The sequence below is a fragment of the Barbus barbus genome (assembly GCF_936440315.1).
Source record: "Barbus barbus genome assembly, chromosome: 16".
In the NCBI taxonomy this organism is placed as follows: domain Eukaryota; kingdom Metazoa; phylum Chordata; class Actinopteri; order Cypriniformes; family Cyprinidae; genus Barbus; species Barbus barbus.
The window spans coordinates 8,476,193-8,504,121 of record NC_136744.1 but is presented as its reverse complement, the minus strand read 5'-3'; the positions used below and the strand labels follow the sequence as shown (position 1 = coordinate 8,504,121).

General features: G+C 39.3%; 1 protein-coding gene across 1 annotated transcript in view; it reads left to right on the top strand.

Annotated features, from left to right (window-relative positions):
- LOC306882046 (cGMP-dependent protein kinase 2-like) overlaps positions 1-27,101 on the top strand; it is a gene marked incomplete at both ends in the record, with an annotated part of 29,606 nt that extends 2,505 nt beyond the window's left edge. The window contains 15 exons of the mRNA XM_079436479.1: positions 648-753; positions 1,072-1,135; positions 1,248-1,325; positions 2,446-2,540; positions 2,968-3,036; positions 6,190-6,288; positions 6,365-6,515; positions 6,780-6,919; positions 14,830-14,919; positions 15,068-15,209; positions 16,223-16,386; positions 22,098-22,220; positions 23,363-23,425; positions 26,825-26,891; positions 27,006-27,101. Coding sequence (XP_079292605.1) covers positions 648-753; positions 1,072-1,135; positions 1,248-1,325; positions 2,446-2,540; positions 2,968-3,036; positions 6,190-6,288; positions 6,365-6,515; positions 6,780-6,919; positions 14,830-14,919; positions 15,068-15,209; positions 16,223-16,386; positions 22,098-22,220; positions 23,363-23,425; positions 26,825-26,891; positions 27,006-27,101 — 1,547 coding nt within the window. The remainder of the gene's footprint in view (positions 1-647; positions 754-1,071; positions 1,136-1,247; positions 1,326-2,445; positions 2,541-2,967; positions 3,037-6,189; positions 6,289-6,364; positions 6,516-6,779; positions 6,920-14,829; positions 14,920-15,067; positions 15,210-16,222; positions 16,387-22,097; positions 22,221-23,362; positions 23,426-26,824; positions 26,892-27,005) is intronic.
- Between the last annotated feature and the right edge of the window lie 828 nt (positions 27,102-27,929).

Below are 27,929 nucleotides of genomic sequence, written 5' to 3'. Positions count from 1 at the left end.
TTCCATCTGATTATTGTTTAATTTAACATACAATGATAGTCAGTGAGATCCAGTTAGGTCCCCATTTTCTTTCACTGTATGGACAAAGGCATTTGAAATGTCTTCAGAATATCTTATTTTGTGATTTTAATGATTGTTTTTGTAAAACTTTGCTTTGAAAACCAGGCTAAACATGAAAGAAGTGTAGTTTATAATATTTAAAACATCATACAGATGTGCCATGTAGACTGTTTGTGTCACAATGCTGCTGTGATGCTGATGCTGATAAACAGCAATGAGATTGGTATATGGTGACCAGGTAAATTTCGATATGTTTTTTGCTATTGAGATGACAGGGAAACAAATGGCTCCATAATCCTGAATGAACCATAATTATATCTGCATTTATTACTTTTCAGTGAGCTGATTTTGCTTCTGTTAAATAAAAACTGTTGGGTGCATTTTTTAAAAATAGTGTTCTCCTATTTACTTTATATAAGCACTGCAAGTCCAAAGCATTACATTTGGATGCAGTCTGCAACATATTGGGTTATAGCCAGCATGACCTTTTTCTCTATTATTGTTGACCCACTTTTATTGTAGATATTGGATTAGTGTCATAGTCATAGATTTGTGAAGTGGAACTGATGGTGATTGTGTTTCATTAGCTGTGACTCAGTCCCACATCTGGGCTCTGGACCGGCAGACTTTCCAGACTATCATGATGAGATCCACTCAGGCTAGACATGAGGAGTACTTCAGCTTCCTGCGCAGGTACATTCATGTCACTAACATTTGTGCATGTTTATCAGTCATCAGCTTCACACACACTCATGAACACACAAGCCTCTTCTTGGCCGTTTCAACGCACATTCCTTTCTGAAAGCATTGGATTAGAGTGATGTGCATTCAGCATCCTGTTTTTCAATGGGTATTGTAGATCTATCACTAATGTCTATCAGTGCAGCATAAATTGATGTTGTGACTTGAATGTGTTGAATGTGTTGATTTGTGTACTCCTGTCAACATAGTTTTTATGGATTTGATTGCATGCTCTTTTTCTTTTAATGCTAATTAAACATTGTTCTTTAGTGTGTCTTTATTGAAAGATTTGCCAGAGGAGAAACTTGCCAAAATCATTGACTGTCTTGAAGTTGTAAGTTTGCAGCATTTTACTGAGTCTACAGTGCTGTCATTTGTTGGTAATGCATGTTTATTTATAACATGAAATATAGCCAGATCATATTCATGTTTCAATCTTTTTATAGGAATATTTTGACAAAGGGGAGTACATTATTCGTGAGGGCGAGGAAGGAAACACGTTCTTCATCATAGCTAAAGGAGAGGTGTGTTTTACTGCATTAAGGGTACAACAGGGCTAAAGGCACATCTTATCAGCAGCTATAAATAGTATATATTCGTCATTCAAAAGGAGAAACTGAAACAAGGATATACAAAATATACGCAGATATACGAAACGTAAACAAAGCAGCGCTTGCTTACCAATTTGAATATCAGTTATGTTGATAACTTTCTTAATTTTAAGCCACGTTGTTATGAAAATATTTGCATATTGGAATCCTTGGGTAAGATTGTGTAAAAAAAAATATCATAAAAGTTGTTTGTTTTGTTTAAAAATCGTAAATGAATGAGATGGCCACACTTGTAAAAGGCTCACCAAAGTGGCGCAAAAGGCACCCAGTATTGATACAAATACTTTAATACTTTAAGTAATATGTTTTGCAAGTTAATACTTGTTTGAAACAATCACTTCAGCAAAGTTTGTACTATTTTCTTATTATGTTCATAAATAAGATAAATTATTTTTCTTTAATTGATTCAATTTCCTTGAAAGAAACCGAAAATCATTAACAATCATTTTTGTTGTAAATTTGTTATTTAGTAAATTTGTTAGTTTCTCGTTTGCTACATAAATCTATAATTTTTTCAAAATGTTAGATATTATATCAAATTAGCACAAAAACAACTTTGCATTGCTTCCTGTAATTGCGTATCAGCCATCGTAAATTGTGCCATCTAGTGGTTTGGAGGAGCATAATATCAATTGCTCCACCTGGTGTGTCTTTAGCCCTGTTGTACCCTACATTTATATGTAATCCTTCAAATATTTTTGTACCATTTCAGATTATCTGTTCAGACTGCCGTCTGCTTTGCCTACATGAATATTTCTGTAGGAGTGAGCAGACACACAGCCCATAGAGATCCACTGAAATTGTGCGTCAGTGGTAATCTGTGGCAGAAACCTGTACCATTGATTGTAATAGAGCCAAGACTGATGTTAATTGGATGAGACATGAGAGAAAAGAGAAAATGAGAAAAGCCTGGCTTTTCTAAATGATGATAGGGAGCTTTCTGATGAGTGGGACAGTTACAGTTGTGATGACGGTGAAATTAGTCAGTCACTAAGGATGTACAGTAAGATTTTTTTTGTGTGTTTTTTCACAGGTGTTGGTAACACAGACTACAGAAGGCTTTTCTGAACCACAGGAGATTAAGACTCTTGGTGTGGGTGATTACTTTGGGGAAAAGGCTCTCATAAGGTTTGGAGATGGTTTTGTTTTGAAGTACTTTTTACAATAGTCTACACAATCAACAATGACTCCTTTGTGTTTGTGGACTTCCTGTATGCTAGGAAAAAGATTAATTGCATATTTGTAGGCGTGGATGTGGGAGGTGGAATGTCAGTCATCTGAAAAGATGTATATTCTCATTGTAGCATTGTTGAAGAGCACAGTCAGTACTGAAATAACCACAGAGACGCTCAAACACTTAGACGCAGGAGAGCCACTTGTTATATTCACTAATTTGTAATGATTTAGATTCATTTAAAGCTCAGATGAAGTGCTCTCAATGAGGAAAGAGCAAATGAGGATGTTTTTCAGGATGTTTTCAGTCACTGTTATATACAGTATTTGTATCTCCAAAGTAGCACAACATCATTACATATTTCTTATAATTCTATTTCAGTGAGGATGTCCGCTCAGCTAATATCATTGCAAAGGAAAATGACACACAGTGCTTGGTGGTGGATAGAGAGTAAGTGTTGTTTCTTATACACTAACATCTAGGTTTGCAGTGTTGGGAGTAAGGCGTTACAAAAGTAATGCATTACAGTAACGGATTACTTTTTGCTGTAACGCAGTAGTGTAAGGCATTACTAATCAATTTTCAGTAATATTTTACTCGGTACATGTTCAGTAACGCTTGTTACAACGCACTTTTAGCCCAAAATTTATAATTTTTTAAAATTTTATTTGAAGTCGTTAGACGCGCCTTTCGGGGGAAGTCGTGGCCTAATGGTTAGAGAGTTGGACTCGTGATCCAAAGGTTGCAGGTTCGAGTCTCGGGCCGGCAGGGATTGTAGGTGGGGGAGTGAATGTCCAGCGCTCTCTCCACCCTCAATACCACGACTGAGGTGCCCTTGAGCAAGGCACCGAACCCCCAACTGCTCCCCGGGCGCCGCAGCATAAAATGGCTGCCCACTGCTCCGGGTGTGTGTTCACGGTGTGTGTGTGTGTTCACTGCTGTGTGTGTGCACGATGGATGGGTTAAATGCAGAGCACGAATTCCGAGTATGGGTCACCATACTTGGCTGAATGTCACTTCACTTTAGAGAGAAGTGCATCTTCACAGATAACGATTATATTAAATAGCTTTTGTTTTCGTTTTTATTTATTTCGTTAAGTAGTAATTTAAAGCTTTCTATAGATATATTTATCATGTCTGTGAGGCATGTATTCGCTGACTTTAGGTTCATTTTTGTGAAGCGCTCCGGTTCAAGATAAAAGCATGACGTTTTGTTGATATTGTGAGCGCACACAAATAAAAGTAGACCCTTTATAGTTATGAATGAAGCATTACTCTTACCTTTATGAGCTTTATGTACCTCTAGTACATTTTGTCATTTTAGAATGTTAAGTTCTACTTCTGTAGTTATTTTGGTGAAAGTAACTCAAAAGTAATACAGGAGTCATGTAACGCATTACAATTCTGAGACAGTAATATTGTAAGGTAAGGGATTACTTTTAAATAACAGTAACAAGTAATCTATAATATATTACAGTTTGGAAGTAACTTGCACAACACTGTAGGTTTGTGACCATATCATAATTTCAGTTGTCAATGCCAATTTTGATACTTCATAAAAAAAAGTATATGCTATTGAACATGTTGTGTATTTAAAAAAAAAAAAAATTATATAAAGTAAATTAAAACAATGGCATGAAGCCTTTTTTCCCAATTAAGTATGAAAAAAATCTTCATAAACTATAACTATATAACTTTAAAATGGTAATTAAAAATATTTGTATTTGTTATACCTGTTTACAGCAGGTATATATTTTTAATATAGACTACTGTTGCAGTGCCCTCAACTAATATTGGCACCCTTGATGAGCAAGGGTGGCTGTGAAAATAGATCTGCATTGTTTATCCTTTTGATCTTTCATTCAAAAAATTCACAAAAGTCTAACCTATCATTGAAATAAAACAATTGAAATTGGGGAGAAAATCTCGTGATGAAATAATGTTTTTCTCCAATGCAGGTTGGCCACAATTATTGGCACCGCTACAAATTCTTATGAGTAAAATATCTTCCCATTCATATTTACATTTTTTAGCACACCAGGGTGACCAGGAGCATGAAATTGTCCAGACATGACTTCCTGTTCCATAGGATTATGAATATGAGGAGCACAAAGGCCAAATTCCCTTAATCATCCATCAAGAAAAAAAACTAAAAACCTAAAACCTAAGAATATAGTTCTGATGTGCAGAACAAGATTGTTGAGCATCACAAAACAGAAAGTGGCTGTAAGAAAAGTGCTAAAGCTTTGAAAATCCCCATTTCCACCATCAGGGTAATAAGAGGTTCCATTTAACTAAAGATGTTACAAATCTGGCTGGAAGAGGACGTGTGGCTATATTGTCCTTTTTCGCTTTTCACTTTTTTCACTTTTCACGCTGAGGAGGAGAGTTTGAGTGGCCAAAGACTCTTCAAGGATCACAGCTGGAGAATTGCAGAGATTTGTTGAATCTTGGAGTCAGAAAGCCTAAACTAAATCAAACATCCCCTACATCACCACATGTTGTTCGGGAAGGTTTCAAGAAAAATTCTCCTCCCTCATCCAAAAACAAACTACAGCAAATTCAGTTATCAGACACGACCGGAACTTCAAATGGGACTGACATGGTCAGATGAAACTGAAAAAATAGCTTTTTGACAGCAAACCCACCAGATGTGTTTAGCACAAACAGGGATAAAAAGTACCCCGCGGCCACGGTTAAATATATTTCTGGATCTCGTGGGCCTGTTTTTCTGCCGGAGATCATCTTGTTCAGATGCATGGCATCATGGATTCTATCAAATACCAACAGATAAAAAATCAAAACCTGACTGCCTCTGTTAGAAATCTTATAATGGGCCATAGTTGGATCTCCCATCAGGACAATAATCCAAAACAAACATCAAAATGAACACAAAAATGGGTCACTGAGCACAAAATGAAGCTTCTGCCATGGTCATTCCAGTCCTCTGACCTGAACCCCACAGAAAATAATTGGGGTGAACTGAAGAGAAGAAGCACCAACATGGAGCAGGGAATCTGAAGGATCTGGAGAGATTCTGTATAAAGGAATGGTCTCTGATCTCTTATCAGGTGTTCTCCAAAATCATCAGGCATTATAGGAGAAAACTCAGAGCTGTTATCTTGGGAAAAGGCTGTTGCAATAATTGGGTGCCAATTATTGTGGCCAATATGAACTAGAGAAAGCATTTATTTCACAATGAGATTTCACCCCCACTTTCAATTATTTTACTTCAATGATAGGTTAGAATATTGTGCAATTTTTGAATGATAGGTCAAAAGGATAAACAATACAGATTTATTTTCATAGCTGCCTTTGCTCATATTTACCAAAGGTGCCAATATTAGTGGAGGGCACTGTAAATTAGTTGTACAGTATACAACATACACTGAAAAAATTATGTAGGATTTACTTTGCAACGATTTTCACTCAGGAATTGCTAATAAATTTCACAAATAATTAAAAAGAAATGTCAATAACACAGTGGCAACTTAGTCCAATAATCCGTTTTATTTCCTTCGAAAAATCATTTTTACAGTATACTAATATTCTACCCAAGACTAAAAAGGTTACATAATATCACTGTCTTCTGTTCTTCAACAGTAACTTTAATCAGATGGTGGGAACGTATGAGGAGCTGCAGGCGTATCTGAGGGAGTATGTGGAGCAGCTCTCTCTGAGTGACGAGAGGAGGAACGCAGTGTAAGAACACACAGCTAAACCAACACATAACTACTCCAGTCCTGTATGTGACACTCACATAATCATTTCCCCACAGACCTCAGTCGCCTCTTTACGAACGCTCTCCAGAAGCAGCAGAGCTCAGGAGGCTGAAGGAGAAGGCAGCTGGTTTGTCCAGTAACTCCTTCCTGAAAGAACTGCAAGTAGTGGCCACACTAGGCATGGGAGGCTTTGGACGAGTGGAGCTGGTTAGATTTCATTTTTCAGTTTACAAACCCCCTGCTGTTCCTTCACAAACACCAGTTTTTTCATTCTCTTTGTATTTTTATATCAATATAGTATAGATTCTCTTATTCAAATCAATGTTATAAACAAGTAAGATAAAAAATAATCTAAAAGTAAACAAAAAGTAGTCAGATTATATTACCTAAAATGTATAATGTAATAATTTTAATTCAGTAATAAATACAATACCAGTGACCACTGTTTATTGCATGCATGTTCTATCTTAGGTCAAGCTTAAAAATTCAGAAGATACAGCGTTTGCTTTAAAGTGTATTAAGAAAAAGCACATTGTGGACACCAGGCAGCAGGAGCACATCTATTCAGAAAAGGACATCCTCCAACAGACCAATTCAAATTTTATTGTCAGGTCAGTCTAATGAGCATGTCTTTCCTGCCTCATATTGACATACATTAATAGGAGAATGCAAACACACAGGAATAATAATACAATTTAGATTAATCCTCAAGAGTGATAAAGGTATTTACTTAGATTGGGCTCGACAAGAATTTCAAGTTTTTCCCTGAAGGTCTCTTAACTTAATTTGTTAATCAATATAATGAACTTAATGTAAGACGAGTAGACCACAGGGCTGATGGAAGAAACTATAGGTAAACAGACTGGTTCAAAATTTGCTGTTGGTTAATTAGGGTCTGATGAATGAACATGCGCCTTGATTAGACTTGTTTATTAGATAACGTTGTGTCAATTATGATAAGACTTTCCGGTGTTTTGGAAGCTTGGAACTTTGATATTTACTTTAGTCACTATGACTACAGACACTGTTTATAGCCGTCATAACTTTACACATAAAATAGCCAAACAGAAAATGGCCTTGTCTTTGATTATTTGTTTTATACAGGGGTCAATGACATGATGTTCATTTTTTTCTGTATTTATTAATTTATTCAAAAATACATAAAACATGCAGTTCATACATACAATGACATAAATATACACTCAGTGTTGGGGAGTAACTAGTTGCATGTAACAGAATTGCATAATTTAATTACAAAATAAATGTAACTGTAATCTGTTATAATTACTGAGAAAAAATATGGACTTAAATTACAGTTACTTATGAAAATGTTAATGAATACAAAGGGGATTACATCTGAATATTTTCACACACATACAGGTTTGATTGATCTCTTTCGAAATTGCATTGACTCCTCTAAAATATGAGACACCAATGTTTCAGGAATTTAGGACACAAAATAGGACACGTTTATTTGATATCTTTTACTTCCTACTTGAGTTTGTGTATGTTTTATTTTTTAAACTAACTGTCCAAGGCATCGTTAGATGAGGTCACGACCAGGAAGCTTAAAAGCGCATGTGGTGGAAACAGCGGCAGCTTCTGGAGAATGAAGGAAGCGCTCGCAGGGATGCTGGAAGTATAGCACTGCAACGCAGCGTCTTGTTCCCTCGGGGAGCCATGTGTACATAAGAAACCTGGGACATTCCCCTTCAGGAACTCGAGCTGCGTTGAAACGCTTTGGGAACGAGGATGCCCGCGCCGCCAGACTTTCAAACTCCTGCCTAGTGTGGAAGAGCACAACTGAGGCGAGAGAACAGAGGAGCCGGGAATGGCATGTTTATCGAGGTCGTAGAACCTTACAAACGTAAGCGGCGTGGACCAACCTGCAGCGTTACAAATGTCAGACATAAGCACACCTGACAGAAAGGCCTTGGAGGCCGCCACACTTCTGCTTGAGTGAGCCTTGATCCCCAAGGGTGAGGGGAGATCAGAGGACTCGTTGGAAAGAGAAATGGCATCAACAATCCACCAGCTGAGTGTCTGTTTAGTAGCAGGACGACCCCTCTTAGAATGACCATAACAAACAAACAACTGGTCAGCCTTCCTCCACTGGGCAGATCTGTGGACATATGTGTACATTGCTTGCACTGGACACACGCAATTAAGCTTCTGCTTTTCTGGATGCCGAAAAGGAGGAGGACAGAAAGCCTACCGTACAACGGGCCGTGGCGCAAAGGAGGGCACCTTAGGCACAAAAGGTGGTTTGCACAGAGCCTCTAAAACCACGGCTAAATCCCAGGGAGGGACTCGTGAATGTACCGGAGGCCTCAGCCTCAGCGCACCGCGGAGTAAACATGAAACCAGAGGGTGTTTACCCACAGACTGGCCACCAAGAGGGGCATGGTAAGCTGGTATGGCCGCCACGTAGACCTTCAAGGTGAAGTGAGTTAACCCTGCGGACAACCGCAAGATTATCAGTCTTTGCTTTCATCTTTCTCTACTGAAGTCCACACTGCCAAATCCTCACATTACCACAACAAGATCAACAGCGCTCCAGACATGCGTAATCTCTTCAGAACATTTAGTTCGCTCCTCTGTCCCCCTCCTCCACCTCCCACCACTTTGATAACCTCTGATGACTTTGCCTCTTTTTTCACAGACAAAACTAGAACAATCAGTAACCAGTTCTCAACTCCACAGGACCTCCAATCAACCACGTCCACTGCTCTAACTCCCATCTTCTCCTTCTGTCCCCTCACAGAGGCAAAAGTATCCAAACTTCTCCTCTCCAGCCATCCTACAACATGTCCTCTGGACCCAATCCCCTCACACCTTCTCCAAACAATCTCTCCCACACTCTTACCGGCAGTCACACACATTATCAACACATCTCTCCTCACAGGCATCTTCCCCACAGCATTCAAGCAGGCTCGGGTAACCCCACTGATAAAAAAACCTACATTAAACACTTCTCTTTTTGAAAACTACAGACCTGTCTCTCTCCTTCCATTCGTAGGGAAAACACTTGAACGAGTTGTCTTCAACCAGCTCTCGCGGTTTCTTTCACAGTACAACAAACTGGATGCTAAACAGTCAGGTTTCAGGAGTGGCCATTCAACAGAGACTGCGCTACTCTCTGTCACTGAAGCCCTGCGAATTGCAAAGGCCGATTCCAAATCATCAGTCCTCATTCTGCTGGATCTTTCTGCTGCTTTTGACACTGTCAATCATCAGATTCTCCTGTCTACCCTCTCATCACTGGGCATCACTGGGATTCGACTTCGCTGGTTTGAATCCTATCTCACCGGTAGATCTCACCGGTAGATCTAACCACATCAACTGGTCACTGGAGTTCCTCAGGGATCGGACCCCTCCTCTTCTCCACATACACTACATCACTGGGTCCCATCATACATGCACATGGCTTCTCCTATCACTGCTACACCGATGACACGCAGCTCTATCTCTCTTTTCAACCAGATGACCCAAAGGTAGCTGCACGGATCTCAGGCTGCCTGGCGGACATCTCGGCATGGATGAAAGAACATCACCTACAGCTCAACCTGGCAAAGACGGAACTTCTTGTCTTTCCTGCCACTCCGACTCTAAAGCATGACTTCACGATTCAGTTAGGCTCATCAATGATTACCCCATCAACTTCGGTCAGAAATCTTGGTGTAATCGTTGATGACCAGCTGACCTTCAAAGAGCACATTGCAAAGACTGCTCGATCCTGCAGGTTTGCACTACACAACATCAGAAAGATCAGGCCCTTTCTGACAAAGCATGCTGCACAACTTCTTGTCCAGGCCCTTGTCGTTTCTAGACTGGACTACTGCAATGCTCTTCTGGCTGGTCTGCCATCAAACACAATCAAACCTCTACAAATGATTCAGAATGCAGCGGCACGACTGATCTTCAATGAGCCCAAAATCGCATGTTACACCTCTCTTTATCTCCTTACACTGGCTACCAGTGGCAGCTCGCATCAAGTTCAAGACACTGATGCTTGCATACAGAACTACCACAGGCTCAGCACCCTCCTACTTCCACTCACTATTACGAACCTACATCCCCTCCAGAAGTCTGAGATCTGCTAGTGAGCGACGCCTTGTGGTACCATCACAGAGAGGCTCAAAATCACTCTCCAGAACATTTTCGTTCACCATTCCTGGCTGGTGGAATAATCTTCCCACCCCTATCCGGAATGCTGGATCCCTGTCAATCTTCAAGCAACAACTGAAAACTCATCTCTTTCGGCAATACTTTACTTCATCTTAAACTCAAAAAAAAAAAAAAAAAACTCACTCTTTACCCCTATCTTTCTCTCCCTCCCTTACTAGCTTGTACTTATTTGAGCAATGACTGAGACTTGGTGTTACGAGCACTTCCTCTGTCTGATTGCCTCTTCAAGATGAATTGCTTTTTGTATTCCTCAATTGTAAGTCTCTTTGGATAAAAGCGTCTGCCAAATTACTAAATGTAAAATGTAAATGTAACTCCAGAACTGGACCAACCGGGCAGTTGACTGTGTCAAGCTGGAGGTTGCCGCACCAAGAAATGAAAAGCTTCCACTTCAGGGCATATAGTTTCCTTGTAGAGGTAGCTCTGGATTGGAGGATGGTCTCAACAACCTCAGTTGAGAGACAGGAAGCTATGAGTTGTGCCCCCTCAGGGGCCACACCCACATTTTCCACAACTCCGGGCGGGGCTGCCGTATCGCGATCATGATCATTTGAAACAGATTTCCCCTCGAGGAAAACCCCTTGGTCTTGAGCCGCTACTGTAGGGTCTCATGTACAGCAGGCCAAAAGGTATCACGTTGGACGCAGCTGCCATCAGACCCACCAGTATCTGAAACTGCTTGACAGTAAGTGACCAGCCTTCTCTTACTCTCTTGACTGCCATGAGGATTGACTCGATCCGAGCAGGAGACAGACATGACTGCATCGTGGTCGAATCCCACACCACACCCAGATAAGTGGTTCTCTGAGCTGGAGAAAGAACACTTTTCTTGGCGTTTAGTCTTAACCCCAATACTTCCATATGGGCGAGAATGACATCTCGATGCCAAACCACCAATTGCTCTTACTGAGCTAGAATCAACCAATCGTCAATATAATTTAGTATGCGGATGCCCTGGAGTCGCAACGGAGCCAGAGCAGCATCCACACACTTTGTGAAAGTGCGGGGTGAGAGTGCCAGACTGAACAGAAGAACCCAAAATTGGTAAGCTTTGCCCAAAAGCTAACCTCAGGAACTTCCTGTGTTGAAGAAGGATGGAAATGTGAAAGTATCCATCTGTTAGATCTATCGTGACAAACCAGTCCTCGGACCTGATCTGAGACACAACCTTCTTGAGAGTGAGCATCTTGAACTTCAGTTTCTGGACTGAGCACTTCAACTGTGGCAGATCTAGAATTGGACACAACCCCCCATCCCTCTTCAGAACGATGAAGTACCGGCCGATGAGGGACCACCTCGATGGCCTCGTTCCTGTTCCATAGCCAGAGCCTGCTCGGATCACACCAAAGTGGGAAAAACTCAGCTGAACCGGGGTGGATGAGACTTGAACTGAATTCTGTAGCCTCTTTCTACAGTGTGCAGGACCCATTGAGATACATTTGGCAGAAGTTTCCACGCTGCCAGATAATCTACTAAGGGAATCAGTCTCTCGAGACTGACCTCTGGTGTTCTTAGAATGACTAGCTCGGTGCCCTGAAGTGGAGGGACCGGCAGGGACCGATCGAGTTGCTCTACAGACCTCCTCGGTGGTAGCGAGCCTCCCAGAACCGCTACGTTTCCGGGCGGAAACTGAGAGAAGCACTCGCTGGAGACTGCTGTGCCCTGAAGCACCGGAGGTGGCAGGGTTAACAGACCAATCTCCTGAGGGCACTGAGGAGAGCCGGGCACTGTATAATGAGGTGTCTACCGCTCTTCCCCAGAAGGGCCTGCCCTCCGAAGTCCTGAGCCATGTGCATCAGGATCTCTTAGCTGAGGCCCTCTTCACCTGAAGAACGGTCCACAGATCCGGCTTCGGCTTAGAAGACCCCGACTTCGAGTGTCGCTGCTCTCTGTCCCGCTGTGGAGAAGCACAAAAGGTGACACTCTGTTTTTGTTGTTCCCGGTATGAGGAGTAGGTACACGGATGGGGCTGCTCCCGCCTGGCAGCCCCAGAAGTTAGAGAGCGGTGAGGGAGGAACTGTTGGAACGCCGCCGCTTGTCTACGAGCCTCCTGAAACCTGTCGACAACTGTATTGACGGCGTCGCCGAACAGGCCAAAAGGTGCAAGCGGGGCGTCCATAAGGAAGACCCTGTCTTTCTCTCTCATCTCAGACAGGGTCAACCACAAATGCCTCTCCGCCACCAACATTGCGGTCATAGACTGGCCGATGGCAAGCACGGTCTCTTTGGTGGCACGGAGAGAGAAATCAGCAGTTCTCCTAAGCTCAGAGATATCATCTGCTTTGACTTCCTCACCCTCGTCCAGCTCCTTCAGCAGGTCAGCTTGGTATGCTTGCAACACAGCCATATTATGCAAGCTTGCACCAGCCTGACCCACTGCTGCATACCCTTTGCCCACCAACGCTGAAGTTGTACTCAGCGGTTTGGAGGGCAATGCCGGGGCTTTCAGAGACGATGCCATGCTGGGAGACAGATTGCTCGCGAGTGTCTGTTCTACCCGGGGCATCGCTCTGTAACCGTGATCATCCAATCCCACCATGTTAGAATAGTGACTGGCTGTAGGACTGAAGATACGGGCCGAGTATGGCTTAGCCCACTGAGGTATCGAGATCGGCGAAAAAAGGCAAGCCCTGGCGTGGAGGTAAAGACCGCAAAAAGCATTAATCTAGTTTGCTTTTTGGCGGCTCGGTCTGTTTCTCAGTGAGCCAATCGATGTGTAACTTGGCTACCGCACGAGTAATTACCTCCACTAACTCCTCAGTCTCAGTCTCATCGATGCCCTCCACATCGGCCTCCTCGGAGGACGATAGGCGAAGCACCGAGCCCTCTCCCTGAGTGGAAGAACCTGCAGTTTGTGCTTCCGATCTCTGGGAGGGGGGGGCTGGATCTGGAGGGTGAGGAAGGAGAAAGGGACTGGCCCATCTCCATTCCCTCCACCAGATCCAATTGCGATCCCCACGGCCGCAACCGCCACTCTGCCTCAGCAGAATTGGGATCAGAGCCGCGAGGAACGCTGGTGAGAGCTCCATCCTCAAAGAGAGCTCTCCAGGAGCAGAGTGTCCACATCGAGATGCGTTCACAATGTGGACAATCAGCCCCCTCGATGGTTAACTGAGCATGCTCCGCTCCCAAACAAACAACGCACAGACTGTGTGTGTCCCCATCTGTGATGTAACGAGGGCAGGGAGGAAAACAAAGCCTGAAACGCTGTTTGTCACCACTCTTAATATCTTTTGCCATGATAAATGCACCAGCAAGACAGACAACAATAAATAGGACTGACACAGACAGAGAGCACTTACTGAATGACAGAAGCTGCTGTTTCCACTGCATGCGCTTTTAAGCTTCCTGGTCGTGACATCACGCCACTCCGTTGGACTGTTTACACGCGTGATTCAGAGAGTCGTCCTGCTGAAGGCGTTCCCAAAGCGTTTCCCCCTGAAGGGGAATCTTATTTAGTAGTTTGGAAAAAACTTTATTATATTCAAGGCAAGTATAGTTCAGGTTGTAAAATGTGGTAGAATTTTAATGGTACAACCATCTAAAAGGTTATGATATTTCTGAATTAATTATTCATAATATTTGCCAATATTACACCACATGACCATTTTAGAACCATTAAAATAAAGTTTTGTTGAAAGTGGTATATGGTAAATGGGAGATCTAATTTCTAAGAACTTGGCACATTTAAAACTTGATTTTCAAAAGATTTGTGCTTTTCTTTATCTTTTTCTTTTTCACCGTATTGGAGCTACTGCGTGTGCTTAATGCATTAAATCTGCATTTAATCTGATTGTTGAAATGTCCACATTGAAACTGAAATTTGTTCTTTAGCAGACACTTTTATTCAGAGCGACTGGAGGCCACAGTGGTGTTCGAACTCAGCAACATTATACTGTAGTTCCTGCTTCATTCCTACAGACTTTAATAACTTCAGCATCACGTACCAGTGTGGTGGAGCAGACAGAGTCATACAAGAAATCCACGAAGGACTGAATTTCCAGAACCTGCTATGGCACAATAGACATTTGGCTTACATCTGTCACTATGGTCCAGTGCCATTGTGCTTTTCATCTGTATCAGAGAAGGGGCTTCTGCTTTGCATGTTGCTAGGAAACTCCCCAGGGAATTTCATTCCATGCTTATATTCCTGTCTGAGTGTGTGCTCTGGCTCATTTTATTACCTCTCTGGCATTTGTGGACGAAAAGGTAGCATAGCTTTAAATGTGAGTCTAGTTCTCTATGTAAGCAAGTAGTGAGAAAGGCTAAAAAGACGCTCTGTTTCACAGAATGCAAATAATGGAGTGTGTCAGGCTGTCCTTCTGTGTTTCAGGTTGTTCCGCACATTCCGGGATGATAAGTATGTTTACATGCTGCTTGAGGTTTGCCTGGGAGGAGAGCTGTGGAGCGTGTTGAGGGACATGTGAGTGTAGGTTGTTTTGACACATACTACAGCTCACTGTCTTTGATAATCATGCAGAGTTATACTGGTTATGGCTGAATGATTCATAGCATCTCAACTGTTAGAAGTAGAATACCTTAGGATGTTGTGGTGTTTTTGTTTCATTTAGGAGTTGTTTTGATGAGCCCACTGCCCGCTTCTGTACTGGATGTGTGCTGGAAGCTTTTGATTACCTGCATTGCAAAGGCATCGTGTATCGAGACTTGAAGCCGGAGAATCTTCTTCTGGATGGGGAAGGCTATGTCAAAATGGTCATTTTACTGTACATATATCACTAAATACCATGGTAAAAGGTCCAAATGTCTGAGGCCCAATTAAAAAAAATTTCTTTGGAATTGCATTTTAATGCGGAAATAAATGTTAGGGCAAAACAATTATGATATAATATTAAATAAGAACATGAATAAGAGTTATTTCAGATTTTGGACTATTTCTAGGCCTCTAAGCCAGAGGTTTTCAACCGTTTTGACTCTAAACCTCTTTGTCTTAGATAATATTTAAAGAAATTGTTTACCCAAAATGAAAATTTGCTGAAAATGCACTCATCCTCATGACATCCAAGATGTAGATGATTTTGTTTGTTTATGGGAATAGATTGGGCGTTACATAACTTGCTCACCAGTGGATCCTCTGCAGTGAATGGGTACCATCAGAATGAGAGTCCAAACAGCTGATAAAAACAATCGCAATGCTACATAAATTTGTAATAAACAAATTCATCATTAATACATTTTAACTTTAGCATATTTTAATTTTTGAGTGATTTATTCCTTGAAAGTACCCCTGGTAATTCTGTTGTAATAATCTCAAGATGATGTCAGTTTAATTATCATTATGTTTGAGTTTTTTTTGTTGTTGTTAATATTACTATATTTAAATCATTTTAAAATTTACTGGGGCCCCCTGATTAAGAATCTATTATCTAAGCTAATTTGAAAATGATCATGTGACTCTTTGCACAGATGGTCAGATTTTTACTTCTGTTGAAGGATAAGATGCTCACTGGATCAATCTCAAATCATGCTAGAAAACATGATCATCAAATATTTTAAATAAAATTCTCATGCAGATACAATAATTTGTTATTAACCTTTTTATTATCAAATTGAAAAGAATACAAACTAGAAGAATTTTTAACAGGGGTCTGAGACTTTTGGACCATACTAAATAAATTCATGGATTCTGAGATACAGCCACTTTTAGTCTTACACTGAGCATCCTTATTATTTTCTCTGTTTAATTAATTTATTTTATTTTATTTCAGGCTGATTTTGGCTTTGCCAAAAAGATCGGACTAGGGAAGAAGACTTGGACGTTCTGTGGCACTCCTGAATATGTGGCTCCTGAGGTAATCATGAATAAGGGTCATGACTTTGGAGCTGACTGCTGGTCCTTGGGCATTCTCATCTTTGAGCTCCTGATTGGCAGGTAAACATTTATGTTTCAACGCATGTGTTTTATGCTTCCACGGGTCTGCATTTGTAGGTCAAATTCCCAAACAATGGTGATTTTTTATTTTTTTTAAAGTACTATATTTGTAAAACTTTTTTCTTTTTCAAAAACGTAACACTCCATAACATACTATATATGTATTCTAATATAATATTAACAAAATGGTTACCCTATACCACCCTTCTTCCCTCCTCCCAAACATGCACCAAACATTCATGAAGGCAATCACACATCACCATCAGAAAAGCCTCAGCCAGACCAAGGAAAAGAAAAAACAAAAACAGAGGAAAAACTAAATCTAATGACACGTAGCATATTAGCAGCATAGCAAGGACATCTTTAAAATATAGACCTGAGAAAGGGGCCCCAAATTTTGTCAAACATCTTTAATCTGCCTGCTCTAGAAAAACGTAGCCTTTCAAGCATGAGGGCCGAAACCATTTTAGCCAACCATTTAAAAAAACTTGGAGGCAACGTAGATTTCCACTCCATCAAAATCACTCTTTTGGCCAGCTCCATGCCAAACATGAGGGAGAGTTGTTGATTTTGTGGCCAAGTTAGAGCCTGGTCTAAACATCCAAATATCGCTAAATCAGCATCAACATTAATCTCATTTTCAAAAGCGCGAGAGTAAAGGCCTTTCCACACTGAGCGAGAAAAAGCTAAACGAATTTCGGACGAATTTCGAAAAAATCATGATTACAGATAGGTAGATAAATGGAGGGCTGTTCGATCTTTAACTCGCATTAAATTTCAATTATGTTTGTTTAACATATGTAGTTAGAAATTCATCTTTTTATATTTCACAGGTTGACAAAGATAAAATCTGTAAAATGATTAATCAACTAAACAGTTCAAAAGCTAAAGATATATTTGGTTTAGATGCTTCTTTTATTAAAAACCATAGTGCAACGTTGTTAAGCCCAATAGCTGTCACACTTCACCAAGGAGCAAGGAGACGAGGAGTTTAGCAAATCTAGAGTCTTTACTTGTCCAACGTGGGAACATAGAACACAGGGAAGACATTCAAGAACCAACAAACACTAACTGAAAGGACTGGGGCTTATAAACACAGGGTAATCAGTGAGGAAGACGAGACACACCTGGAATCAAATTAACAATCAACATGAGGGAGAAACTGGGTCACAGGGAACACATGGGGAGCAAAACAGTGCACAATCCTGACAATAGCTCATTTGGTAAATTTATCTATTAAAACTGGTGAGTTTCCACAAAACATTAAAACAGCTGTGGTGACCCCTGTTTTTAAGTCTGGCGATACTGATGAGGTGTGTAATTATAGACCCATCTCTATTGTTCCAGTAATTTCCAAAGTTGTAGAAAAGTTAGTGATTGAACAATTAATGAATTATTTGGGGAAAAAAATCAAAACAATAATCTGCTGAACCCTAAGCAATTTGGATTTTGGCCAAAGAACTCAACAGAAATGGCTATATGTCGTTTTATAGATAACATAAAAAGTAGTTTTGATCAAGGAAAAGTAGTGGGAGCAGTATTTCTAAACCTTAAAAAGGCTTTTGATACTGTAAATCATGTAGTACTCATTAATAAATTGAAACAAATGAACTTTTCTCAACAAGCTCTAAACTGGTTCAAATCATACCTGGATTGTAGACAGCAATGTGTTAAAATTAATGGTGTGAAGTCATCACTTCAAAAATGCAAACTAGGTGTACCACAAGGTTCAATATTAGGTCCGCTGCTCTTCTATTTGTATATAAATGATTTACCTGAAAGTTACCTGAAAGTTTACCTGAAACACAATTATTTATGTAACAGCAGAAACTCACAGCTTTCTCTACAAAGCTGAAACAATGGCTGAAATCTTTAAAGCAATGTGAACATTGAATACGTACCTCAGGCTGGTTTAGTTTACATTTTCTTTCTGAATGCAGGTTGATTAACTTTTTATGTTTGTGACTTTGTATAAAGTTGCGTATGGGCTCAGGTATGACAATATGTACAACATATACACACACAGTTATCTGTATATATGTTTATTTGTACTCGTTTTGTTTCTTGTGATGATTGTGCTTGTTTATTATTTGGTTGTTTTGATTTTATGTAAAAGCCTAACCAGGGACGAGGGCTGCAAACTAGCTTTATGCTATAAGCCCTATGCACACAGCATTGGTTGTCTGTGTGTAACAATGCCTAGTGTACTGTCCCTGTTAAATAAACAAACAAATAAATAAACATTTATTTGATTTAAATTTTTTATAGAATTAAGAACAATAACATTCTTGCATTGAATCTTCCACCGCGATATAGATTTTGACCAGAAGATTGCAGCTAACGAGCTTTTACCAACTGAGCGAGCCTCCATATATAACCATTTGGGATATATGTCCAACTGGTCAGAGGCCATTTGATCACAGTCACGCCAGAACATCATCGCGCTCATGTTAGCCGCCCAATAGTATTGACGGAAAGTGGGCAGTGCTAGCCCTCCCACTTCCTTGGGTTTCTGCAAGTGTGCTTTAGAAATTCTATGCGTTTTACATCCCCAAATGAAAGGGAAAATCACAGAATCTAGCAGTTTTAAAAAAGTTTAGAATACCCATACCCCTCTGCTGATGAGCAACAAGACAATCCGCTTTATCACTGAGTTCGAATTGTTTCTGTTTAAGCTTCAGTAATAAATTAGAGATCTGGTCACTCAGAATCACATTATATTCATATTTCAGTTTTAAAATCGCTGTGAGGTCAGATTGTGCTTTAGACTGTTGATAAACTTGTTCCAATGAAGGAAGAATAGATTCGATCTTGGATAACCGCTTACATCTTTCTTTCTTACGGTAAGATTCAAAAGCAATAATATGTCCTCTCATAACCACTTTCCAAGTTTCCCCACAGACAAGACCCATTATCATTAGTCTCTAAAAATTTACTCAACCGATCAGTCAAAAATTAGGAAAACCGTTTATCTGTTAGCAAATGGGGATTAAAACGCCAACAATATTGGAGCTTTGGTAAGGATAAACTTAAACTCAGCAAAACCGAGCTGTGATCCGAAATTAAAATGTTATGATATTTTGAATGAACAACCCCCTGAATAAGTTTGGAGTCAATAATGAAGTAGTCGATACAAGAGTAGGTTTTGTGAACATGAGAAAAAAAAGAGTAGTCCCGACCGGGGTTCAATAGCCTCCACACATCCACGAAATTCATGGATTTAATTGGACCGTTTAAAACCCCAATGGATTGAATAGTAGGAGGAACTTGAGACGAAGAACGGTCGAGATAAGAATTTAAATAGCAATTAAAATCCCCCACGATTATTACGTTAGTAGTACTGGAATACTGGAATAAGCCCAAATAGTCTCCTGAAAAAAGCCGGATCATCCATGTTGGGCCCATATACATTGACGCACGTGATAGGACAATTGTTAATACATCCCGACACAATAATATATCTACCAGCTGGATCCGTTATCACTGAATGGGAATGGAATTAAATCGATTTTTTGAAAAGAATAGCCACACCTCTTGCTTTGGAGGAAAAAGTAGCTTGATATACTTGAGAAATCCAATTTGCCCCAAGTCTTAGCTGTTCATTAGGTCTAATATGGGTCTCCTGAAGAAAAATTATATCAGCTGATAAGAATTTTAAATGTGCAAACAAAGCCCACACAGCTTAATTAAACCAAAACCTTTCAATACAATTAACAGTTGGTGCAACAAAGAACATCACCACTTTCCCAAACCCAACCCCCATGCAGAACAGCAAGATATTCCCCATCTTCTCGGATACAGCAAGAGGACAAAGCAAGGAATGCAAACTAATTCAATCACAAGATGAGTAACAAAAGAAAAGAAAAAAGGAGAGGAAAAAACCTCCCTGACAACCTTAGGTAAGGAAGAGCAAGATAGCCGAAAGGGAAAAACAAAACCAAGATGCACTCTACAAAATAATGAACATCTCTCTATCTCGCGTGCCGTAGAGTTTTAAATGGTCCATGAAGTCCAAAAACAATCAGAGTCCGATCTAATCATGGTTCGAGATCATGTCGAAGCATTAGGCAGGTCATCCACAAATTTTTTTGCGTCTTCTGGAGATGCAAATGAGAGCGACTTTCCATTGTGGGAAATCGTCAATTTTGCTGGAAAGCGCAGCGACCATTTCGCACCAGCTGCCCATAAGACACTCGTGATCGAACCAAAAGCACGCCTCTGCGCAGTCACCTCCGGGGTATAGTCGGGGAAAATATGGATCCATCTGTCCTTGTATTCCAACGGGAATTTTTCCCTGCTCAGGCGAAGAATTAAATCTTTATCCCTGTCGTGATGGATTTTTGCAATGATAGTGCGGGATCTTTGACCCGCATATGGCTTGGGCAGTAAAGCACGGTGCGCACGATCAATTTTAACGGGCATGGGAAAGTGATCACGGCCGAATAACTACGTGATCAAGTCCGAGATGAACTCCCTCATTTATTCCTGCAAATTTTAAGTTTAGCCTTCGCAATCGGCCTTCCAAGTCATTTAACTTAGCCCATAAAGATTTATTCTCAGTACGCAGTTCCTGACACGTCTTTTCAGTTTCTCCGATGCGCCATCTTTTGTTTAAAGCTGTTTGTTCAGACTGTAACTTTAACTCGCCACATCAGGTGCATCCAATCGACCTTCCAACGTAGTCATCTTCTCATCTATCAATTTCTTCAGGTCATCACCCAGCGAATTGATTGCAGCAAGTATCGTATTACATTCGTCTGATAGCGAATCACCCGCGCCGGCTTCATCCCTGACAGTGGACACGGATTTTGAGGATTTTTTGGAGGCCATTGTTGAATGCACAATGCTTCATCAAGAGTCAGAAAAAAACATCTGTAGAATTACCAATCAACATAAAATCTTCCTCCCAACAAAAACAAAATTAATTCCGGGGGATGAATGATAGTTCTCAAGTAAAATAATGGCATGAAAAATAGAGATATAATCCAAATTCTGTGTTAGCAGAGAGCAGCTCAGCAAAACGCGACTACTCCATACTTTGCGCGCGTGCGCCCCCGCCCTGTGGTAATTTTAAAGCAATTACTGTTTCAACTAATGCTGTGAGTTTGGCACAGACTTACCGTTTACACAAGCAATGGCAAGTGTTTGGAAGCAAGTTTTGCAGTTCCGTTTGTTGCCCCTAGTGGTGCAGAAATTACACACTTCACCTTTAAAGAGAGTTGATTTCCCAGACATGAATTGGCATGGCCTTCCCTGTGCTTCTGCCAAAATGCTCTGCACCACGTTCAACATCCATTTTGTAAAGGGCAGGGCTCTCTTGACCAGAGCAAATAGTCCTCTAGTGTGAGATTAGCAGGCATGGCTCTCACAGCGAACTCCATTGCCTCAAGCTTCAAACAGCATCACCATAGCAACATAGCGTTGAGGATGGGACTACACCATAACAAGCTGGACACAATCATCATGATGTAATGCCAGGGGATGTTTACATCTCTTCAGTCTTACTGATGCACTGCTTGCTGTGCTCATTTACTGCATAAATGACCATTCTCATGCATGGTTGCGTTATGCATTCCTGTGACATTATTAATGTATGTTTTAGTAACTCCACTTCTAATTCACCAAGTGAAATATAATTTTTTAGGGATTGTCTGTCATTTTCAAATCAATTGATGGTGTTTGAAAAATAACATGTCCCACACGACTGTCAGCCCTCCATTCACAGGCTCTGATCCAATCAGGATCTACACCATGGTTCTTCACGGGATAGAGAAGGTGGACTTTCCCAAGAGGATCAGCAAGCGCCCAGAGGATCTCATACGGAGACTTTGCAAGTAGGTTTCTCATATTCTGAGACCTATTTTTTAAACTCATCACAAATATACAGCAGGTAAATAATAACAATAAAACAATAAAAAAATGTATTAATACAAAATTAAGCATAAAAATGATCATAAAAACATTACACAAATAATGGGTAAAATAGGTATTTTTAATCAATATTTTTTTCAATATTTAAGGTAATATTTAAGATAAGTATGTACTTGTGACATACTTTTTTTGTACTTATTGCGGAAACTGAATATACAATTAAAGAATATATAATATAATTCAAGAATATGCTTGAATGTCAACCGAATGTATTTTTGGTTTCTGAAACGCTTAACTTGCATGTTATTTAATTAAATGAAAATGTAGTATCATTTTAACTTTAGACGGACTTAAGTGTATTTTTATGTCATTTCATAAATCTTTAAAATATGGTTAAAGCATGCTGCTGAATGCAACAATCAAGTACTTTACGTGTGCTGTTGTGTGTTAGTCACTAGTGTACTTTAGAGCTTGACAAAATATAAAAAACATTTTTATGAAGTACACTTTTCAAAAGTATACTTAAATGTGTTAAGAAAGTCATGAACGTGTCTCTATTTAATTACATTTAACAAGTCTTTTATTGAATTAATATTATATTATCTGCAAATACAGTTTTTTATTTTACTTTTAAGATTTGAAGTACACTACAAGTGCACTTTCAATATAATTAAGCGCACTTCGTTTTCACAAAGGTTTTTATAATACACATCACAGTTTTCCCTTTAAATTGAATAAATTCATTCTTTTGTTTGTCACATTGTATTATATTGTTTGCTTAAAGGACACATATGATGCTGCCTTAGAATTTTGCCAAAAGATGATGTATTTTAAACAATATTCTTGTTTGGAGTGTGCTGCCTATGTAGCAAAGCCTCTGTTATCCTTGTGTACCTGTTAATGTATGTTTAATAGGGGTGTAATGGTACACAAACATGACAGTTCGGTACGTACCTATGGTTCTGACGTCACGGTTACACGGTTCGGTACAAATACGTGTACTGTTACACCCCTACTGTTTATGCATTTATTGATGTGACTTTTTCACTTGCTTGGCCTGTATAAGAACAGTCAGAGACTCACTCATCTCCCTCAATGTCTCTAGGCTGAATCCAGCAGAACGGCTTGGGAATAAAAAGAATGGCATCATTGACATCAAGAAACACAAGTAGGTCAACAAATATTAATTGCTCTAAATTCATTTACCCTATTCATCATTTATTTGTTCTTGACATGACTCGTGTAAAGTACACTTTTAAAAAGAGTACTTCTTAAATGAAAGAGTACATATCTTTCTCTTAATTGCATGTTAATGGCAAATGTGTATTATAGTTTATATAAAATGCAGTTAGCTGATCCTTAGAGTGCTTTTTTGACCCACTTAAAAAGACTTAAGTACACCTTTATATGTAATTTCATAATTACTTCTGTTGTCGTTGAAATATAAAGTGTACTGCTACAGTAAATGTACTGACAAGTATTTATGATAAGCTAAAATATATTTTAAAGTTTTAGTTCACAGAATAAAAATTTCCTGATAATTTACTCACCTCAAAGTCAGCCAAGATGTTCATGTCTTTCTTTCTTCAGTCGCAAAGAAATACATTTTTTTGAGGAAAACATTCCAGGATTTTTCTTCATATAATGGACTTCAATGGGAGGCGACGAGTTGAAGGTCCAAATTGCAGCTTCAATGCAGCTTCAAAGGGCTCTACACGATCCCAGCTGAGGAATAAAGGTATCTGCACACTGAGTCCGAAATTTTCATATGCGTTTTTTCGTATTTGTAATCCTAATGTCCGATGCGTATTAATTAATCCATTGAAAAAAAAAATTGCCTACTAAATGGAGTCTTCAAGCATTGAGGATGATTTTGTTGTCCTCTCGCTTCTTAAAAAAAAGAAAGGAAATATTTGGTTCATCCAATCCTGAGATATAGTGAGGACGGAGAGTTCCCATTCCTTAAGGAGCAGTGGGATTATCACAGGCGATTCAAAGTTTACATCAGGATGTCAGAGGCTCAGTTTGATGCATATATTAAAAATCCACAATTAAAAAGAAGACCACCAATTTCTGTGAACTCAGTGTGCAAAGATCTATATACAGTGCTTTGTGCTGTGAGATGAAGTGGATGAACTTGACAATCGCTATTCTGGATTTTGGCGTTCGCTTGTACTATGGCTCTGATCTGTCAAAACACCTCTCAAAATGCTTGCTATGGATGCGAAAAACTGAAAAAATATAACCCGATCCAATAATTTTTATGACAGACAAAAATTTCGGAGGCAGTGTGTAAACGTGATTGACATAACGTGAGGTCATATTTATTTTTTAATGTGCGAAAATTTCAGACGAAATTTTCGGACTCAGTGTGCAATGGCCTTAAGGGTCTTATCTAGTGAAACATTTTCTTCTCGTTTTCTTTAAAAAATAAAAATGTATAAAAAATGTTCTTTTTAAAAACAAATGCTTTTTTTTTTTTTGAGAAAATAACAGATCATTTCGCTAGATAAGACTCTTATTCATCAGCTGGGATCATGTAGAGCCCTTTGAAGCTGCATTGAAACTGCAATTTGGACCTTCAACACATTGGCCACCATTGAAGTCCACTATATGGAGAAAAATCCTGGAATGTTTTCCTCAAAAAACTTAATTTCTTATATGTATACATATACATACATACATATATAAACTATTCCTTAATAATTTCAAAATACTGATTACATTAGGTTTAGTGTCATAACTCAGTCTCCTTAGAAAATGCTATGAATCCAGCAATCCTGCCTGTAAATCTTGTCAATATATTCCCTTTATTTGTCTCACTCTACACTGCAGACCATACACTGCCATATTCTCATGTAAGTGTTTCATTTATGTGAATTATGAACATTAGACCCACCTGGGAGTAAACTGAAGCGCTGATCCACGTGTCTGATCACGGGTAGTGTATTGTTGCGTCTGTTTTGCTGCAGGCCTGTCTGTCCCCTCCTTTGTATGTCACAGCACAATGGGTAGCTGAGCCAGCCTGCCAAATTAGCCTCACTGCATTCACAGGGGGAGCAATTAGTGGCCAAAATGAGAGGCACAGCTGTTGCCATCTTCCACAGAGCAGTGAAGCCGCAGACAGCAAGGTGAAGCTCTGGGCCCATCCTTTAACACTCATGGGAGTGATAGAGCCTAAAATGCATGTGCACTGATGATGCCCACTGTTCAAATTACAATCCACTGGGAGTTATCACACTTATTATTTTACTAGCGTTCTGTGTGTTTGCACTGAGACGATGTTGTTTTTATATTCATTATGCTTGAGTATTCTTATCACGCAGGGTAAGTGATTCAGGTAACATACACACAAAGCTCACAAGACCTCAACATCATTTGTATTATGCCACTAAATTATGTTCAGAGCATTATGCAAATGAAGGTGCATCCTCTTGATACAGGCATGAATATGCATGTTCAGGTAACAATGTGTCGTCAGACGAGTGAGATCTGAGATATACACTATCGTAAGTTTGGGGTCAGAGGTTTTTTAATATTAATACTTTTAGTCATCAAGGTTGCATGAAATGAATCAAAAGTGACAGTAGACATAATATTAGAAAAGATCAAAAAGATTTAAATATAGAGATTACTAAAATGAAAAGAATACTTCAAATATGTATCATGATTTCCTCAAAAACATTACGCAGCACAGCTGTTTTGATATTCATATACCAAATATTCATATACCAAAGCAAAGTTTCACAAAAGTAAAATATTTAATTGTGTTGGGGGTAAATATCTCACTCCTTGACTGCCGAATTTGGGGGCTGTAGCTAACTGCTGTAATCACTGTAAAAAAATAATAATAATAATTGTTGTTTCATCTTAAAATAATTTGTTACCCCACTGACTTACAATTTTTAGTTTAGTCAACTAAAATATTCCAGTTGTCTCTTAAATTAACATTGAGTATCTTAAAATTTCAAGTTGACTAAACTAAAAATAATATTTCATTATTAATGATTAATGATTCCAAATGTTTAAATGGTAGAGTATCTTCAGAATAAAATGGTCATAATATGAGCAAGGAAATTTTCTTGATTTTAAAGTTAAAATAATTCTGTCCATGAAGACATAAATTACCTTAGAACTCAAACTTCCTCCCCAGTCCAAAAAGTTCATTAAACTGCAACAACGTCTCAGTTTGTACTTTTGCAAAGAGGTTGCTATTAAAGATAAAGACTAGTTGAAAACTGAGTAAAACTGCAAAACCTTTAGCTTGTGAATAAGTACTCATTTCACATGTAAAGAGAATGATTACATATGTGTCTTACATATGTGAACAGTAGCAAAAAAGTGTCCCGTTCAGTTCTAAAGGACAGAGAGTTAGTGGAAATGCTATAATGCTATATAATTTGTGGTGCTATAAAACACTTTCTAACAATAAAAGTGGACAATGTGCAATACGTCCCCTTGAAACATTGTCTCACTGGAAGGAAAGTGATGGATGAGGCTGAAGACGTGAGTGGATGCTGAGTCACTGTGCTGTGGAGGTTTACTTTGTTCCTTTGTTTTCTCGCAGGTGGTTTCAAGGCTTCAACTGGGAAGGACTGAGACGGCGGAAGCTGATGTCTCCTCTGAGGAGAGAGGTGAAGCATAGATTCAACAGATTTTACAATGTTTTTACATGCGTCACATTGTGTAAGAAAATTAAGTCTGTTCTCCTATACACTTGTGGTATTCTCCTCTGTTCATTTTTGCAGCTCAAAGGACCTCTGGATCACAGTCATTTCGACATGTTTCCCCCTGAGCTTGAAGAACCCCCAGATGAATTCTCTGGCTGGGATAAAGATTTCTGAAAATGAGCTGTTTCTAAGAAGCTGTTTTCTCAAAGAAGATCTGATATGAAGTGATGGTGGACAGTGTCTGGAGAAGTCTCACTATTACCTCAGTGTGCTTTCTGAAGCATAGTGCAACTGACTGACTTGTTCAGATGGACAGGAATCAGGTTTTAAGTTAAAGAAGAAAAAAGTGAAAGGGTATTTCAGTGATATTTCATTATAAGTGGATTAATAAATCACTGATGCCTTAAATCTGTCTATTAAGTCTTAAATATGTCTTTAAGTCTGAGATATCACATTCATTTTGTACTCATTCAGGTGTTCCAGCTCACACTTTTTTTTAAAGCTGCTTTTATACGCAATCAATTCCTGAGTGTTTTGTCTTTTGGTTATGCTGTAACATTACTCAACACTGACTACCATCCCAATCATTATATCAGCCTGAGTTGACTTGGAGTGATATGACTTAAAATATGATTTCAAGAGAGAAAGGGAAATTGTCACAACCATGGAGGCCATTTATTTAGCTAAAGTTGCTAATGTTCTTAATTTCTGTTTATACTGGCATCAAGCACAGCCACAATGACAATATGAAGAAAAAAAATCAGACAATAAACAAAGCTGATGGGAAATTCATGTTTATAATGCTTATTTAATAACAACATATAATGAACATATGTATATATAATTTATTTTTCTGTTGTAGCCTACTTGTTACAGTCAATTTATTCAGGATTTTGTATCACTTATGAAACAACAAGGTCCTCTACTGGGGAAAATCTGCAATCACAAGCTACAAGTTTCAAAGTAGCTTGCAGAATGTGTTTTTTTTTTTTTTTTTTTTAG